Source organism: Canis lupus, chromosome 7 (assembly GCF_048164855.1).
Source record: "Canis lupus baileyi chromosome 7, mCanLup2.hap1, whole genome shotgun sequence".
Taxonomy (NCBI): domain Eukaryota; kingdom Metazoa; phylum Chordata; class Mammalia; order Carnivora; family Canidae; genus Canis; species Canis lupus.
In genome coordinates, this window is record NC_132844.1 from 67,621,247 (window position 1) to 67,640,300 (window position 19,054).

The 19,054-nt window shown below is 38.6% G+C and overlaps 1 protein-coding gene and 1 long non-coding RNA gene across 2 annotated transcripts in view; one reads left to right on the top strand and one right to left on the bottom strand.

Moving 5' to 3' along the window:
- Positions 1-19,054, top strand: part of SRPK1 (SRSF protein kinase 1) — a 93,121-nt gene that overhangs the window by 70,590 nt on the left and 3,477 nt on the right. Inside the window, 5 exon segments of the mRNA XM_072833286.1 lie at positions 217-636; positions 1,080-1,180; positions 10,101-10,208; positions 14,696-14,765; positions 18,541-18,633. Of these exon segments, the coding sequence (XP_072689387.1) occupies positions 217-636; positions 1,080-1,180; positions 10,101-10,208; positions 14,696-14,765; positions 18,541-18,633 (792 nt within the window).
- Positions 357-18,093, bottom strand: LOC140637143 (uncharacterized). Its single transcript, XR_012034392.1, has 2 exons — positions 17,190-18,093; positions 357-586 (listed from the first exon to the last, which is right to left on the bottom strand). It is a non-coding gene; the product is annotated as an uncharacterized lncRNA (long non-coding RNA).

Here is a 19,054-nt window from a genome sequence, read left to right on the forward strand (position 1 = left end):
TTCTGAATTTTCTATGGAAATGCAACATAGACTTCATTTTGCAATTGAATAAGGATAAGATCTTTGTCCTTCCATAAATAGGTCGTAGATGTTCAGTCATGTTTTTATGTCACCCTGTGTAAGTTCTAGAAAACGTTTTAATCTTGTGGAGAAAATTTTTTTGTTCTTTTACTCATACACATAACACATACATCCTTTTTGTCTGTTTGTTCTTAGAAGAGTCAAGTACCATTGACCAGGATCAAACACTTATGGAACGTGGTGTAGAGGGTGGTGCACCAGAAATTAATTGCAATGGAGTAACTGAAATCATTAATTATACTGAAAACAGTAATAAAGAAACATTGAGGCTTAAGGAGGATCTACATAATGCTAATGACTGTGATGTCCAAAATTTGAAGCAGGAACCTAGTTTCCTAGGCTCCCAAAATGGAGACAGCAGCACATCTCAAGAAACAGACTCTTGTACACCTATAACCTCTGAGGTATCAGATACCATGATGTGCCAGGCTTCACCAAATGCAGAGCAGTCATTCAATGAACAGGACATCAGCCAACTTCAGGAAAGCATCCGGGCAGAGATACCCTGTGAAGATGAGCAAGAGCAAGAACAAAATGGACCATTGGACAACAAAGGTACCTAGATAGACATACTGCCCCAATACTCCTTCCCTGAATAGTATATTCATGAATTTCTAGACCGAAGCTACCATTCATTGTTTTTATAAATAAAGCTCTACAGCAAGTACCCAAGTTACCTTCCACTGTGTACATTTCTAACTAATTTTGAGTTGTATTAGTCATGTAGTATGCGCACAGCATTTCACTTTTTTGCTCCAAAGGCAGAGGTAGTTTTTTTGTGTGTGTGTGTGTGTTTTTTTGTGTGTGTGTGTTTTTTTTTTTAGAGGTAGGTTTTAATTGTGTAAACTGAAGGTGTCACTATACTCTTTTTATCTTACAAAAATTAGATAAATTTTGCCAGTCAAGGACCTAGGTATATTGCTTCAGAGAGTTTTATTAATTTTGGGGTATTTGTGTGTTCACTAAACAGTCTTACTAATGGTATCCTTTGTCTATAGGAAAATCCACTGCTGGAAATTTTCTTGTTAATCCCCTTGAGCCAAAAAATGCAGAAAAGCTCCAAGTGAAGATTGCTGATCTTGGAAATGCCTGTTGGGTGGTAAGTTAAACTTATTTTATCTTAGTGCTGTGTTTTGAAGTGACTAGGAATAAATGAGAACTTGAACTTTAATTGTGCTAAGGAAGAAAAAACATCTGCAGATCTATATCCAGGTTGCCAGTTAACATTTTAGTGAACATTTTTTTCACTGTTTTCTTATTAGCCTTCTGTTATTGGAAAGTTCAAATATATTTCCAGAAGTAGAGAGAGTGGTATACTCCTCACTCCCACTCCAGGTACCTATCACCCAGATACAGTAATGTTAACTCCTGGCCAGTCTTGTTTTATCTGTATCCTCATTCACTTTCATATGCACAGTGCTTATATTTGTACTTCCCTTTTTCAAAATTGGCATCTAACTTAACTCATTGTAATCTTTTAAGTCCCTTAACATATTTTGGACACCTTTCTTTGTCACCCAGAAATTTACATCAAATTATGTTTATTATGTAATATTCCCTAAGGTATTGTACGTTTTACACATTTTGGATGGCTCATTGTGATGAGTATCTTTGCTCATGATCCTTGTGTGGTTGTCCTTAGGACATACCCTAGACATAGAATTCCAAAGTCAAAAGTTGGGTGCTTTTTAAAAAAGGGGTTTTTGATGTATAGTGTCATATTAATACTGTTGTTTATCTAGTTAAGAATTAGTGAAGAATTAAGAGGGGGGCACATTATTTTTGAATGAACATCTCAAAAATCGACAGTAGAATGATTTGCACATAAATGACAGTACTTGGAATCCTATACTTTCTAACAGGAATGTTGAAGATTGCTGAAGCAAAAACTATGCATTGTTGAAAATCGACTTTAATAGGTTTTACACTTATTTTATACTTCAGATTTTTTATTCCATGAGACATTCTGTACCTCACTTCTAGGATATTGTGATAACTTTTTAGAAAAAAAAATGAAGTCAGAGCTTAGCACTGACTGGTAGGAATGGGGAAAAACTCTTCAAGTAATTAGAATTACTCCACTATTAATTTATCATAAATCAAATTACCATAAGTTATGATAAGTTATTAAAATTATTACGATAAATCACTCTGGTCTAGGCCAGCCGGGGTTCACCTGGATTACTGCAGTAGCCTACTCACTCTCTCCCTTCAGCTGCCTGTGCCCCCTACGGAGTTGACAACACAGCTATCAGTGATCCTTTTAAATGTGAGTTGCAGTGACTTCCCTCAAGATGAATGCCACAGTCTTTACCATGTCCCACACACCACCAAGCAAATGATGTCTTCCTTCTGCCTGAAATTCTCTTCCCAAGATAATGTATACAACTCACTCATTTTCTTCAAGTTCTTATTCAGCTGTCGTCTTACCAGGGAGCTCCTTCCCTGAACACCTAACATATTTAGCAAAGCACTACTCTCCAAACCCGTACACCTGTATTATATTCATTCATGTATTTTCTCTTTCTTCCTCTCTCCCCTCAATTTTTTTTTCCCCATAGCACTTATCACACACAGTCTGATACTATATAATTGTCTGCTTACCATCCCTCTCCCTAAATGTACATCCCATCATGACAGATTTTTTTTGTTCACAGCTGTATAATAGTACTTATAACAGAACCTGGTACCTAAGAGGTTCTCAATAAATATGCAAGTAGGGCAGCCCCGGTGGCGCAGCGGTTTGGTGCCGCCTGCAGCCTGGGGTGTGATCCTGGAGACCCCGGGTCGAGTCCCACAACAGGCTCCCTGCATGGAGCCTGCTTTTCCCTCTGCCTATGTCTCTGCCTCTCTCTGTGTGTCTATGAATAAATAAATAAAATCTTTAAAAAAATAAATAAATATGCAAGTAAATGAATTGTAAGAAACACATTGGCTCTGTCCCAGACACCACGTTGTACAAGCATCAGATGCTTCAAGCTTCTGTGCCTTTGTGTATAGGACACCTTCCTCCATTATTGTTTTATTTTTTTTTCCATTATTGTTTTAAATATTTTATTTATTTATTCATGAGAGACACACGGAGAGGCAGAGACCTAGGCAGAGAGAGAAGCAGACTCCCTGCAAGGAGCCGGATGCAGGACTCGATCCCAGATCCCGGGATCAGGACCTGAGCCAAAGGCAGACACTCTACTACTCAGCCATCCAGGCATCCTTCTTCCATTATTTTCTAACACATTTGACACACCTTTATTCTGCTACATTTTTCCTGTCACTTTTACAGTTACTCTCTTTTTTTAATCTGCATGTCTCTTCTCTTTTTAAATGTGTCTCTGTGCTATAAAAGACTTTGCCTTCTTTTCATTAATTCACTCCTTCAGCAAACATTGGCACATGCTCTGACCTACTAGTAGGACACAGTGTGAACTAGACAACGGTATCTTACCTGCTGGATCCTGGTCAAATCTCGAATCTTACTACTCTCTGCAGCAGAGCAGCATCTAGCATTCAGTAATGGGATTGTATATGATATTCAAATTGCTTGATTTTTAAAAAATATTCTTACTAGTTTTGCATGTATATAGTTTGGATGTTGTTTCAAAAATCTGCCCCTTGGGCAGCCCTGGTGGCACAGCAGTTTATCGCCACCTGCAGTCCAGGGCATGATCCTGGAGACCCGGGATCAAGCCCCACATCAGGCTCCCTGCATGGTGCTTGTGTCTCTGCCCCTCTCTCTCCTCTTCTCTCTCTCTCTCTCTCTCTATGAATAAATAAAATCTTAAAAAAAAAATCTGCCCTTTCCCTTTGCCAATTTGTTACTCCCCACACGACAGTATTTACCTTCATATCACTAATAAACATCTAAGCTATACTGCTCCCAATTTTTTTCTTTCAATATTAAGCATTATTTCTTCCTAGAAAACAGGATTTACATACTATCACTAAACCCATCCCCCATGTTCCCAATTTAATATATGATTTTGGCTGGTTATTTATTCCATGTTTGCATTATTGGGACCCAGTGCTGTTTTGAGCATAAATTGTACTGATTCCTTTTCCTTTTCTGCCTAACACTGTGTTTCATTTGCTTAGTTGTCTTTGTACTATTTATTACTTTAATTCAACCGCATACTTTCACCAAGTGGTATAAATACATATACTCTAATGCATACAGATACCTTGGGTACTCTTTCAACTTCTTCCTGAAGAGCTCTGTGTGGAACCTGAGTCTTCTACCCTGAGTTCACTGTTGGATTGCCTCATATGCCTATGGCATTACTGCCATTCAGATTTCCTTTCCCCATCATTCCTGGAGATTATGTTTACTCTATCTTTATATCCTCTACTTTCTGTCTCTCTTATTTTCTTTTTTTTTTTAAAGATTTTATTTATTTATTCATGAGAGACAGAGAGAGAGAGAGAGAGAGAGAGAGAGAGAGAGAGAGAGGCAGAGACACGGACAGAGGGAGAAGCTGGCTCCATGCAGGGAGCCTGAGGTGGGACTCAATCCCGGGACCCCAAGTCACACCCTGGGCTGAAGGCAGCACTAAACCACTGAGACACCCGGGCTGCCCTCTGATTTTCTTTCTTGGTTTTCTCCATCATTTTTGTTTGTTTGTTCTTTGTTTGTGGTTTTGTTTTGTTTTGTTTTTTGGAGTATGTACAACTTGTCGTAGCTTCCTAAGAAAATATGTGAGACTGGGAGGGGCGTCTTGCATGTCTGCTAATGTCCTACTTTCACACTCAGTTGGCTGCAATGCAGTTTTCGGTTGAAAATTATTTTCTCGGGCAGCCTGGGTGGCTCAGCGGTTTAGCATCACCTTCAGCTCAGGGCATGATCCTGGAGACCCAGGGTGGAGTCCTGTGTCGGGCTTCTTGCACGGAGCCTGCTTCTCCCTCTGCCTGTGTCTCTGCCTCTCTCCCTCTCTGCCTCTCTCCCTCTCTGTCTCTCATGAATGAATGGATGGATGGGTGAATAGATAGATAGATAGATAGATAGATAGATAGATAGATAGATAGATAGATATAATTTTCTCTCAGAATGTTTGTCATTGCTCCATTATCTTCTAATTCCCTGACTTGTTGCTGCTAAAGACCAATGCTATTCTGATTCTTGATCCAAAACCTTTTCCCCTGTGAAAGTCTTATAAGATTGTTATTTCATGGTGCTATGCCTCACTTGGGTCTGTTTTTATCCGTTATACTATGGACTTGATGTGCACTTACTTTTTTTAAGTTTATTTAAGCAGTTTGTACACCCAGTGTAGGGCTTCAAGATCAAGAGTCACATGCTCTTCCAACTGAGCCAGCCAGGCACCCCTGGTGTGTGTACACTTAATATTGAAATTCTAGTTCTTTGGTTTTGGCTTTGTTTGTTTGTCTGTTTGGTTTTTTGTTTTCTTTCTTTTCTTTCCTTGGTCTCTATTCTCTAGCTCTGAAATATTATCCAAATGTTAGACCTTTTATGCAGATCTTATCTTACCTTTCTCTCCTATTTTCTGTCATTTTCTTTTTGCTTTATTTTCTGGGAGATTTCTCAACTAGCTTTATTTTTTTCTCATTTCTCCTATTGCATTTTACTTTTCAAGAGTTCTTTGGTTTTCTTTCTTTTTTGGGGGGCGGGGGGGTTTACTTATTCGTTTATTTCCTCCAAGTTCTTTGGTTTTCTAATTACCTCTCAGAGGTACTCTCCCCTCAATTGTGTGGAGCATCCTTCATAGATCCTGTTTTACCCACTTGGGAGAAAACCTCCAAATGATCTGTCTGGCCAAGAAAGGGGCTGTTAGAGTGCATGATGCCCTCTGTTCTGGAGCCCTGTTTCTTTAAAAGATGTTTTTGTTGTTATTTTATTTTTATGTATTTAAAGAGTGTACTAAAGAGTGAGAGGTGTGGGGTAGAGGGGAGGAGCAAAGGGAGTGGGACAAGCGGACTCCCTGCTGAGCATGGAGCCCAACACAGGGCTTGATATCATGACCCTGAGATCATGATCTAAGCTGAAACCAAGAGTTAGATACTTAACTGACTAAGCCACTCAGGTGCCCCATCTTTAAAAGATGTTTTTATAAAGCACATTTCTGATTAAATCCCACCCTCACCCCTGTTTTCTTGTGATACCTGATACTGCCAAACCCTGATCCTTGAGGCAAGGGGTACTGTGGTATACATCACGCTGCTTCTCAGCTTTCACCAGTGGTTTATTCAGTTTTCTTGGATCCATTAAGATATTTACCAGTGATCTGGTTTTCATGTTGTAAATTTTATTACTCTAACTTCTTTGCCATTATCTTCGTTAGTTTATCCTTTAAAAATTAACACTGTGGGGCAGCCCTGGTGGCTCAGCAGTTTAGTGCTGCCTTCAGCCCAGGGCCTTATCCTGGAGACCCGGGATTGAGTCCCATGTCGGGCTCCCTGCATGGGTCCTGCTTCTCCCTCTGCCTGTGTCTCTACCCCTCTCTCTGTGTGAGTCTCATTCATAAATAAATAAATAAATAAATAAATAAATAAATAAATAAATAAATAAATAAATCCTTAAAAAAGATAAATAAAAATTAACACAATTCTTACTAAGGTAGAGTTTTAGGAGTGAGTAAATGTGTGTATGTGATCCACCTTCTTTACTTTTGCTGATTCTGGACCTCATTTATCATTACAGTGTCTTAAAAAAAAAAAAAAAGATTCCATTTATCTATTCATGAGAGACACAGAGAAAGAGAGGCAGAGGCAGAGGGAGAAGGAGGCTTCATGCAGGAAGCCTGATGTGGGACTTGATCCCCGGATCGTGGATCACAACCCCATCCGAAGGCAGATGCTCAACCACTGAGCCACCTAGGCATCTCTACAGCGTCTTTTTATTTTATTTTTATTTTTATTTATTTATTTTTTTTACAGCGTCTTTTTAAAGGCAGTAGTGAGACAGGAGGAGTAAAGATAACTCCCTTGAACAGTGTGTCCATTTTTCTAAATATATCACTGAAAAGGATGCCTGGACCCAATGCTAAAGTGTATGTGTATGTGAAGGCTCTCTCACACCAAACAATTCTTGGGCACTAGTCTGAGAATTCAGTTCAATTCTGACATTATCTACCTGGAGATAATGAGATTCCACAGGGTAAGGGGTCAGTCCCACAAGACCTCCCTCCACTTTAGATGCCAGTGGCAAGCCCATGTTACCTTTGCTTCTTGACCAACTCAAGATACCAATCACAGGTCCAGGTTGTTCCCTGTACTTCTGACTCAACTGGCTGTAAAGCAGAGATTCCCACAGCCCTTTCCTTGGGCTTGATTGATTTGCTAGAATGGCTAACAAAGCCCAGAAAAATCCCTTTACTCACTACGTTACTGATTTATTGCAAAGGATGTTATCAATAGCCAGAGGAAGGGATATATAGGGTGAGGTCTCAAAGGCACCTCTGTCCTTACAGAGCTGGGGGCCTGCCCCAGTGCCATGTGCTGGAAGCATTTTGGTTCCCCCATGTGGAAGCTTCCCAGACCCCCTCCTTTTGTGTTTTTATGGAGGCTTTATTACATAGGCATGATTGATTAACTCACCACCAGTGACTATTCAGTCCCTTACCCCTCTCCCCCCACCCAGAAATCAGAGATATGGACTGAAAATTCCCACCCTCTAGTCATAGTTAGTTCCTCTAGCAACCAGTCCCCATCCTTAGGTGGGTTCCAAAAGTTGGTTCATGAACATAGATTCAGTTGTGGTAGAAAAGGGCTTCTTAGAATAATAAGACACCCATTTTACCTTTACAGTTCTGGAGTGTTTTCAGGAACTGAGGACAGGAGACAATTTATATCAAATATGTTCCCATTACTCTTAGTGCTCCAGAAATTCCAGGGATTTAGGGAGTTGTGAGCCAAGAACAGTGGATAAAGACCAAATATATATGAGAAATACATTTTGAATGATGCATACATATGAATGATCACACACACACACAATCACCTACAGTACATTTCCACTTGAAACTCAATATCTGAACCCATTGTTTTTCTGTAAAACCACTTCCCTAAGTCTTTTCTGGTTTTTCAACAGACAGCTAATCCATTAGGCCTCTGCCACTGAGTTCTTTTTGGCTCTTCCTCCTTACCTCCCACATAGAGCCATCAAATTTTTAAATTCTGCTTATTCTTTCTTTGACTGTCCTTATGTTTAGTCCTCCCTCTCCTATCTCCACAACCAGTGTTCAGATTTTCATTCCTAAACCTAAATCTGGCCACCAACCAGAAAATCACTGGAATGATGTCCTCAGATTTCTTGTCAGTCTTTTTTTTTTTTTTTTTTTTTTTTTAAAGGCCAAAGCTTGGGGTTTAAATTTTTTTTTTTTTTTTACATTTTTTTTTTATTTATTTATGATAGTCCTACAGAGAGAGAGAGAGGCAGAGACACAACAGGCAGAGGGAGAAGCAGGCTCCATGCACCGGGAGCCCGACGTGGGATTCGATCCCGGGTGTCCAGGATCGTGCCCTGGGCCAAAGGCAGGCGCCAAACCGCTGCGCCACCCAGGGATCCCTTGTCAGTCTTCTTGTAGCACTCTGTCCTGCGCATTAACATGCAGTGATGCCAGATGAAATCCAAACTGTTTAACCTAGCGGTTAACTGTATTTGGCTTCAACAGATGTCTTTCTGTTCAATTGGTGATGTTGTCTCTACCAGAAGTACAAAAGTTGCTCTTTTTGGTCAGTCTTTGTCCCTTAGAAGCTCTGGTCAATACTGGTTTTCTCCCTGAAGCTTTCTCTTCCTAATAATCTCCTTTTCACAAATGTTCTTTCTTGGAGTTTCTGGCTAGCTCAGTCAGAGGAGCATGCAACTCTTGATCTTAGGGTTGTGAGTTCAAGCCCTACGTTGAGTATAAAGATTACTTTAAATAAATAAAACTTGAATGAATGGGGCAAAAAAAGCAATTGATCTTGTTTATGAGTTCCAGGAAAATTAAAGAATCATCTTCCACACATTCTTGTTAAATGTTTTTTAATATTATCTGTATTGTGTTCTGTATGTATGACTCATTCTAAACTTTTTTCTGCAATATTTTTTATTATGGCCAACTTCAAGCCTGTACTAAAATAGAGAGAATAGAACAGTGATGAAATCCTGTGCCATTAAACTAGTGTCACCCAGCAATTATCAACTGATTGCCAGTTTGTTTGCATCTATTGCCCCAGTCTCCCACCCATTCCAAATTATTTTGAACTATATCCCAGGTATCTTATTTTCATTCCTAAATATGGCTCTCTAAAAGACGATTCTTGCAGGTAACCATGACACAGTTGTTACCTAAAAAGTTGGCAATTCACCAATAACAAGTATTCAATCAGTTTTTACCTTGTAAACATTCTTTCAATTTTGTTTATTTGAAATGGGATCCAAGTAAAATCTATAAATACAAAAGTAGGTACTATGTCTCTTGAATTGCTTTTACTATACTTTTTTCCCTTTTCTTCCCATACAGTTTATGTGTTAAAGAAATTCCAGTGGTTTTGCTGATTGCATTCCCATGGTACTTAACATGGTCTCTGTTTCCCCTAGAATCATGTTTGAATTTTTTGGAGTGATGGGGATGGGGGAGAATGAGGCCAAGAGTTCTTTATAGGTGGTTACAAGATTCTTGAAACTTGAAACCAAATCTTTTATTTCTTCATAATGAGCACATAAGAAGGAAAGTTTCATTTGAATCTAAATTGGTGTCATATATTTGTTGAAGTGCTTATTAACTGTAGACAAATGACCAACTTAATTTTTGTTTGGGGTAATAAGTTTTCCATTTCTTAAATAGCATTTTTTAAGAATGTATATCTATATTAAGGTTAGACACATGTGTTTATAAAAATAATTTGGAGTAGAAAGTGTGTTAAAGTACTCTTTGAAGCTATAGTATCAAAATGATACTTAAATGAAAACTGGTTTGAGGAAAACTTAAGAGAAATTATTTTAATTTCCATTTTTCTTCATGATTTGTTACTTTTTAGAATAAATAAATTTTAAAATACTGTTTCCTTCTCTATTTACTCAGCACAAACATTTCACTGAAGATATTCAAACAAGGCAATATCGTTCCTTGGAAGTTCTGATAGGATCTGGCTATAATACCCCTGCTGACATTTGGAGCACAGCATGCATGGTAATGTTTTTTCCCCTTATGTGGTATTTCTACACCTTGCCCTGTTTGTTAATTTTAGTAGACCTGCAAATTTACAAACAGGAAAATTTTTTGTGATGTACTTCATGTGATGCACTTTAAATCTGTCTAGAGAGGTGGGAATTCAAAAGCCAGTTAAAAACATCTGGCATTCCATGGTACCTGAGTGGCTTAAGTGGTTAGCAGTTAGTCGGTTAAGCGTCCAGCTCTTGATTTCAGCTCAGGTCATGATCTCAGGTTCATGAGATTGGGCTCTATTCTGGGCGTGGAGCCTGCTTGAGATTGTCTCTCTGCCTCTCCCCCTAACCCCAAGCCCCCCAACCCCATCCGTGCACATGTGCATGCTCACTCTTACCCTCTCTGTCAAAAAAATCCAGCATTCTGTTTTGTTCTGCCAAATTGCTGTTGGTTGAAAGCATCAGACTTTCTTATTGTGGGCTTTGGCAAAGGGGATTAAAAACAACTGCTCTAAAGTGGTAAACCACTTTTGATTAGGAGGTTATCAGTACCTTTTTTTTTTTTTTTTCTTTCTAATTTATCAGAGAGAGAGAGCAAGAGCACAAACAAGGGGAATGGCAGAGAGGGAGAAGCAGGCTCCCTGTGGAGCAGGGAACCCAGTGCAGAACTCTCCCAGGACCCTGGAATCACAACCCAAGCCAAAGACAGAAGCTTAACTGACTGAGCTACCCAGGCCCCTGGTTACGAGTACCTTTGTCCTTTCAGCTCTGACCTGTTCTCAGATTAGGGAAACCCTTGGAAACTACTTCATTCTGTATAGTTTGACAGTTCCTCAAACATCTTTGTACCTCAAAAGATGTGAAAGCCCAGTCATCCTAAATTTCTTAAACTGCTGCTTTGTCCCTGCCAAACAACTACTCGAGTACTCAAGTACTTGATATTGAATGGTTTCCCACAAATAGCCTATGTTGGAATGTGTTCTATGGAGTGCACTCTTCAGTTTGTAATTATGTGTTTCTTTACTTGTTTCTCTTTTACTAGGTTTAAGTGTCATGCTGACAGGAACCATGTCTGTTATATATAGCTTAGTGTCTGGTTCAGGGCCTGGCACATTTCCAGTAGGTTCTAATAGTGCAATTCTGGTGCTAACTACCCAGAGTTATGGCAGACTTCACAGGTTAAGGGCATAATTCCCTACAAGCCCCCTCCCTTCAGACACTGCCTGCAAACTCTGGAGTCCACAGGCCACCTGCATTTCTGACCACTGGCTACAGGTTGGGAGGATCCATTATCCTTTCAGATTCAGTATCTTATTGGAATGACTCACAGAACTTGGGAAAGCGTTCAACTGCTATTACAGTTTTGTCATAAAGGCTACAAATTAGAACCAGTCAAATGAAAACACACATAGAGTGAGGCCTAAGAGGGTAGCAAAGGTGAAGCTTCTTAAAAACTACGTAGGAGCCCACCATGAGTCACCGTGAGTCACCTGGAAGGGGTACCATGAATGACAAAGGGCACTCATCAAGTGGAAATACCAAGCTTTGAGAGGCTTCCAAGACCAAACAAATTATCTATTATATAATAGTACTTACTGAATGTTGATGGACCATCGAATGAGTAAACTAAACCAGAAACCTATTAAACTGTCATTTCAATTAACATTATTCAAAGTCAGCTTTGGGGGAAAACTTGAGAAGCTACAGACTAGAGGCCCCAACCTATTTTAGGTCGTAGATTTCTTGATATCCACATTCTTAAAAAAACTTTGTCTTCCAAAGGTAATAGAATTAAAACCGTATTGTTTATATGGCATGACCTTGTAAATGTTTGTGTTATGGCACACCAGTAGTCTGTTCAGATGGTAGACTGTGTGAAATTCAAGTTTATACTGTGTGCACAAGATCAAAGAATATTAAAAGAAAATCTAGCTTCTTTCTTGCCATACTTTAAAGCTTTGTATTTTGAGGAATTTGATTTGTGAGACAAAATAAGTGATAGAGCTGCCACTAAATACAAAACAGTTTATAGATCACATCTGATTTATTATGATGTGGTTCTTAGTCATGGGTTGTTTGGGGACAGTAAGTCCTGCTTACTATTTAGTATATTAATACTAAGGCAATAAGACAAAAAGGGAATTAACCTTGCCCCCTGTTTGGAGCAGCTCATATGCAGGAATTTCTTGACCAAGAGAGGGAAAGCACTTACCTGACATGAGACCGTGTCATGGAAACTTGAGCCCCTTTATTCCCATTCCCGAAGTTTCTCTCCTTTTGCTAACAGACGTAGGAATGTTGCTTTCCCTTTAGCCATAACCAGGAAGTAAAGATAAATAAATCCCAGAATATCTGAAATGCCTGGAAAGGTAGGTCATCCTACATCCAGGGTAATTAATGGAAAGATAGGAGTCTTTGCTGAGAGATAAAAGAAATTGCCTGCCTCCGTAGTGATTGAGACTACCCAGTGAGAGGGCAGTTATAACAAGGGAGTGTTCTGTGAAGGCCATTTTAGAGTTGACAAAGAATAGATGTAAAGACAAATGTATGATGACATGTATCTACCACTGTAGTATCATACAGAGTAGTTTAACTGCCTTAAAATTCCTCCGTGCTCTGCCTGTTTATCCCTGCTCCATCTCCTCCATTGATCTGGCCACCACTGATTTTTTTTTTTTTTTAAGATTTTTTATTTATTCATGAGAGAGAAAGAGAGGCAGCGACACAGGCAGAGGGAGAAGCAGACTCCATGCAGGGAGCCCAACGTGGGACTCGATCCCAAGTCTCTAGGATCACGCCCTGGCTGAAGGTGGCGCTAAACCGCTGAGCCACGCTGGCTGCCCCACCACTGATCTTTTTATTGTCTTCACAGTTTTGCCTTTTTCAAAATGTCATGTAGTTGGAATCATAAAGTATGTAGATGTTTCAGATTGGCTTCTTTTACTTCGTGATACTCATTTAAGGTTCTTCTATGGTTTTTCATGTCTTGATAGCTTTTTCTTTTTTTGCACTAAATAATACTGCATTGTCTAGATACACCAGCACACTGGATTTCATAACTGATGTTGCCTCTGTTTGTCAGCATGACTGTCACAGAATAGGCTCTTTGGTTAGTGTGAGACAAGCACAGAAGTGGGAATCAGGAAACCTGGATTCTAGGCTGGGCTTTTTTTTGCCTTTCAGTTATAGCCAGTTTTCTCATCTATAAAGGGAGGGGACTAAAGTGTTTTGTAACCTAGAGCTTCTGCTAGTTTCAGTTCTGACATTGTAATTATTTGGTTTAGTTGTGCATTTTCTTTATTTCTTTGAATTTTAATTACAGTATTTTTACTGAAGTCACACTACAAGGCTTTGAAAAAATACTAGTTTCTGAAGAGATTAACAAATTTTGATAAATTAGAATCACAGTTCGTTTCTCTTCTGCTTTGGGACTCTAAGCCTCAGGACAGTTAGAGGGGAGGGTAGAGCCAGTATCACCTTCAGTATAAAACCAGGTATACCTGGGCGGTAGTACAGTTCAGGTAATAATAGTTTTTGAGAAAAGCTGTTCTCTCATGAAACTGCAGAAGCTGACTCTGGCAAGCCACTGAGACCTAATACCTAGGACCAAATTAGAGAATGTACTCCAGAATCCACCCCACAGTTCCTGAAATTGTCCAGACCATTGACTTAATCAAAATTGACCTGCAACTGGCACTTAAACTATACTTTTATACCAGTATAGTCCTTTTAATCAATGAAAGATTAATATAGCTCTATCACTCAGGTGCTGTTTTTCCATACTGCTCGGCATGTATTCTAAAGGAAATCACTTTTTCCTATTTCTTGAACACTGTTTACAAAAGGTTTTCGTGTAGAAGACACGTACCTATCTCTTCCTGGTGGGTGAGTTCCAAACCTGCTAGTCACATAAAACATGAATAACTCTTCACTGCATTTACACATAATATTTTTCTGATTTTTCTATAAATTTGGGAATTGGGGCTTCTGCTCAACAGTTTAGGGAGTACTTCCCAAAGGAAAACTTAAAAATGTACTTTTATAATTAAGAGTCATAAGAAGAGAGATGTCTGAGTTTTTTGGTTTTGATTTTGTGTACAGAATCTTAATTTCTAGCCATGTGAAATTATAAGAAAATAAGACGTGCTCTTCTCACGAATAATTTAATTAACTTAGAATCACCTTAATGTCCACATATGGCCCTCTCTGGGCAAAAAGAAATTAAAGAGAGCTGAATTACTGATAAGGGGATGTTATCAACATCCATATGTTGATGTTAACAGTTTTTGCTCTTGTCCTTCTGTATTTTACTAAAATACAGGTGTGGAAGGAAAGCTCTTTAGAAATAATATCAGACTTTTTTTTTGAATGATCATTGCGGCTTTTTCAAAGAAGAAAATGTTACCTCCTATTGAGCTAAATAAATAGCAAGCAATAAGCTTCCCAGAGGCTGCCTCTTTGTTTTGTTTTGTTTTGTTTTAATGCTTTCATATGCTGTCCTCCTTTTCTTAGGCCTTTGAACTGGCCACAGGCGACTATTTGTTTGAACCTCATTCCGGGGAAGAGTACACTCGAGATGAAGGTAAGTCTCCTTAACTGAGGATGTCTATGCATGGCAGTTACACTTCTCACATGTGGCTAACATGATTTGTTAGTACTGAAGCACTTGGTCTTTTTAGTGTGCCAAGGATATATAAATTCCAGAAAAGATAGAAATATATAGGATTTATGTATATTAAGTATTAGGTAACTAGATATTTTATAATGGCTATTTAAGAACTCTGAGGACGAGAGGAACGGCCACAATTCATTACACTACAACTTGTGTTTGCCAGATGATTTCTTCTAAAACATCTGGTTATTTTTCTTTATATATAAATCAGTGATTCATTCTTTACCCACTTTGAATTGCATGCTCATCAACTTACTGCTGAGTTATGCCTGTAACTTTATTTGGATGTCAGTCATTTTATATACAGACACACTACTTAAGTAGTATTTGTGAATGCAAAGACTATATTCTGTTTGTTTATATAAATTCTCTAAAATTTAGCAATCTTTTTACCCTTTGTAAAAATTAAAATTAAAGCCATACTTTTTTTGTGTGTGTAAATGATACTAACATTTAGAATTCTATTTTAAAACAGTGTTATTAGGGTACCTGAGTGGCTCCGTCAGTTAAGCAGCTGACTGTTGTTTTGGGCTTAGGTCATGATCCCTGGGTCCTGGTTTCAAGTCCCTCTGCAGGGAAACTGCATCTTCCTCTCCTTTTGTCCCTCCCCATGCTTGTGTGTGTGCTCTCTTGCTTTCTCTCAAATAAGTAAAAAATCTTTAATAAAATAAAATAAAAGTGTTACTCATTTAACATTTTGTGATAGCTGATGGGAAAGGCCCAAGCTGTCAGTTGCTCCATCTGACGGGTTGTCAAAAGCACACAACTGAATATGTGATTTTTTTTTTTTAAATCATGGTGGTGTCCAAATAACTTAGATAATAACGTGAGTCGAAAAACTATTAGAGAAATGTTTTTGCCTTCTTTATTATACAGTTTCAGCAGATTTTATTTTTAGGATTAATGGGAATTAACTTTGAGGGAACACTAGCAATGTACCCTCCCTCCCAGTGTGGAAAACACGTCCTTTATTTTCTGCACTTTCCTCAGTTCTTAGGAAAATCAGGTTTATTCTCTGAAACCAAGAATGTTCTCCATTTCTTAAACCATGGTCCCTTGGGATATTAATACACAATGTTACTCTTAACACATGTAGTTTGGGAAAAGTTACACTAATTTCGTTAACCAAATACTTCTTTTAGTGGGTACAGTGTTTTCTATATATGAGTCCTTGTAAGAATATACTGTAATTACTATCTATGTACACAATTTTCCCTAATCTGCGTCTTTTGTGTGTGTGTGTGTGTGTGTGTGTGTGTGTGTGTGTGTGTGTGCCAGTTTTAAGTTTGGGGCTATAAACTTTTAGAAATGCCCTACTTTATCTGTTTAAGAGAGTAATTGAGGTTTTTTCCCCTCATTACTTTCCTAGACTCCCTGTAAATAGTATGTGTTACAGAATACACAGATAGCAGCTGGAATTATATTCTGTAGGATCTTAAACTACCAAACCTGAAAATTGAAATGTATATAAAAAGTCCAAAGTAAGCAGCAAGGGAGAACCATCTATTCTAGGTATTTAGATCCAAATTTATTTCCTCCCATACCAGTCAGTACTAATAGTCCTTAGATGAAACTTCAGACTATTGCAATTTGGCACACAAGAGCAGAAACAAAGCAAACTCTTAACCCCTAGCTAGTGTATGCATAGTTTATTACAAATCAGGATAGGACTGGGCCCTACCTGGGAAGCATATTTTCTGATGTCTTGGTGTTCTACAGCCCTGACTCTTGGAATAATATTTGACAATTTTGCCTATCAGGTATATCAGCCCTATGATTAACTGATATGCCAGAGATAGACTGCTGGAATTAAATGTAAAATAACACATTCAAGGGAAAAATAATTCCTTGGTCTAGGAAAAATATTAAAAGAACCAGTACTTCACTTGGAAGTTTACAGTAAGATAAACTGTAGTCTCACTTATAATTAGTTATACAAAGACCTTTATTTGCGGGTTTTGCCTAAAATAGGCAGAAATTTCTTGGCAGCCAATGTTCTTGTCAGCAAACTAAGTTCAGTCAAAACTGACAAAAGTTTGTAGTGAATTGATGTAAAGCCCTTTTAAAATGACAGCACTGAGTCCTTTATATGAGAAATAAATATGACCTGAAACTTTTACAAATTCTCAGATAGATTAATGTCTCTGGCATATTATTATTTCCCTGTCAGATAATATTAGTCGAAGTTTTATACTCATTCCTTTTTACCTTAAGGAATGTATATAACTACAGGATTAAAGTCATTTACAAAAATGACTAACACCCATCACTTTTTAAAATTTCTTCATATTCTCAGTTGCTTTCATCTGCAGAGTAAAAAAGTAGTAGAGTTACCTGTACATGTGGATGCCGCCTGTTCCCAGGCTCACTGCCTGGTGACATGCACACTCCCTAGCATGCTCACAGTCCATATTCATGCTGTGACATAACAAGGCACTACTATGATATGGACACCTTTTAGTGTTCTACAGAAGTCAAGTAGATGTTTGTGCTAATTTCTACTTTAAGATGTGATTTATTTTAAAACAAACACGCAGCTCCGAACTAAACATGATAAGATGTGAGTTCATTTTGAGTTCTAGTTCCTGTTAGCCCTGTACCTTCAAGTAGGCCATTTATTCGGAGGTTCTCTTTTCTCATCATTAAAATGGGGGTATTTATTAATTTTGACCTGTTTTACAGAGTTATAATAAAAATTGAGATAATCATGTGAGTGCTTTGTCACGAACTTCATTAAATAAGGTGATATTGGGGATCCCTGGGTGGCGCAGCGGTTTAGCGCCTGCCTTTGGCCCAGGGCGCGATCCTGGAGACCCGGGATCGAATCCCACATTGGGCTCCTGGTGCATGGAGCCTGCTTCTCCCTCTGCCTGTGTCTCTGCCTCTCTCTGTGTGACTATCATAAATAATTTTAAAAAAATTAAAAAAAAAATTAAGGTGATATTATTACTACTTGAAATCTCGAGCAGTATCATAAATAAAGGTTCTAGAATGTCTAAAGCATATTGGTAGTTTTTTACTTTAACCCACTTAAATGTAGATGTATAGACAAAATAGAACTAAAGATGTAAATAAACCTTCAGACTCTATAGAGTGGGACTTGCCAGCTGCTATCAGGTGATTAACCACCTGAAATAATTCTTGACCTTCCCAGTCTGCCATGGAGTATCCTTGGTTATATTTGTAGTTACTTTTAAACAGTCCTGAGAAATCTATTCAGTTTTTTAAAAAACTCTTTTACAGCTTGTCCTTGATCCTGTTCTTCTTACCCTTCTATTTTAGACCACATTGTGCACATTATAGAGCTGATAGGCAGAATTCCAAGACGCTTTGCCCTCAGTGGGAAATATTCACAGGACTTCTTCAATCGCAGAGGTAGTATTATTAACATGAGTTTTCATCTAGGCCCCAGGGATACAACTTCAGGAAGCAGAGCATTCACACCAAGATTGTTTTTAGTTACCACTCAAGTCCCACTGGAGTGGACACCTGATTTTTTATAGTTTCCTGGATTCTCCATTAGATGGATAGAGTCCTCTTCCTATTTAGGACAGAAAGCAAGGCTGAAATGCTTTACAAAGAGGTGTGCATGCTACTCTTTCTGCCATTGTCTAGAACTGCATTTGTTACCCCTGTTATGTATGTGTTTTTTTTCCCCCTCTCCTGAAACGTTTGAAACATACAGATCACATTGCATTGATCATAGAACTTCTGGGGAAGGTGCCTCGCAAGCTCATTGTGGCAGGAAAATATTCCAAGGAATTTTTCACCAAAAAAGGTAAAATAAATGTGTTTGTTCCCAGACATTAAGGGGGCAAAGTGTTTAAAAATGGAAAGGTAAGTACAGCTGGGTACCTGTTCCCAGCACCTACAGAAGAATGATCCTGCTTTGAATGCTGAGCTGTAACAGCAGAAAGGTGAATTAGTGTGGTCAAGAGCAGAAACGAGCCGCACTATCTGGGTTCATATTCCAGCTGCTTGTACACGACCTTGGTCTGCTGATTTCTAAATGGGGATTTTAAGTGTTTACGTCACACTAAATAAGTTACTGTGTGTGTAGTACCTGGCACACAATTGGTTGATTACTTCTACTACACTACTTCTGAAAAATGGGCAGATTTTTGGTAGCATTTGATCTAAGAACTGCCTCTTCTCAAAGGGCAAGTAGTTTAGTTTAAGCTTTGGGCAGAACTACATCT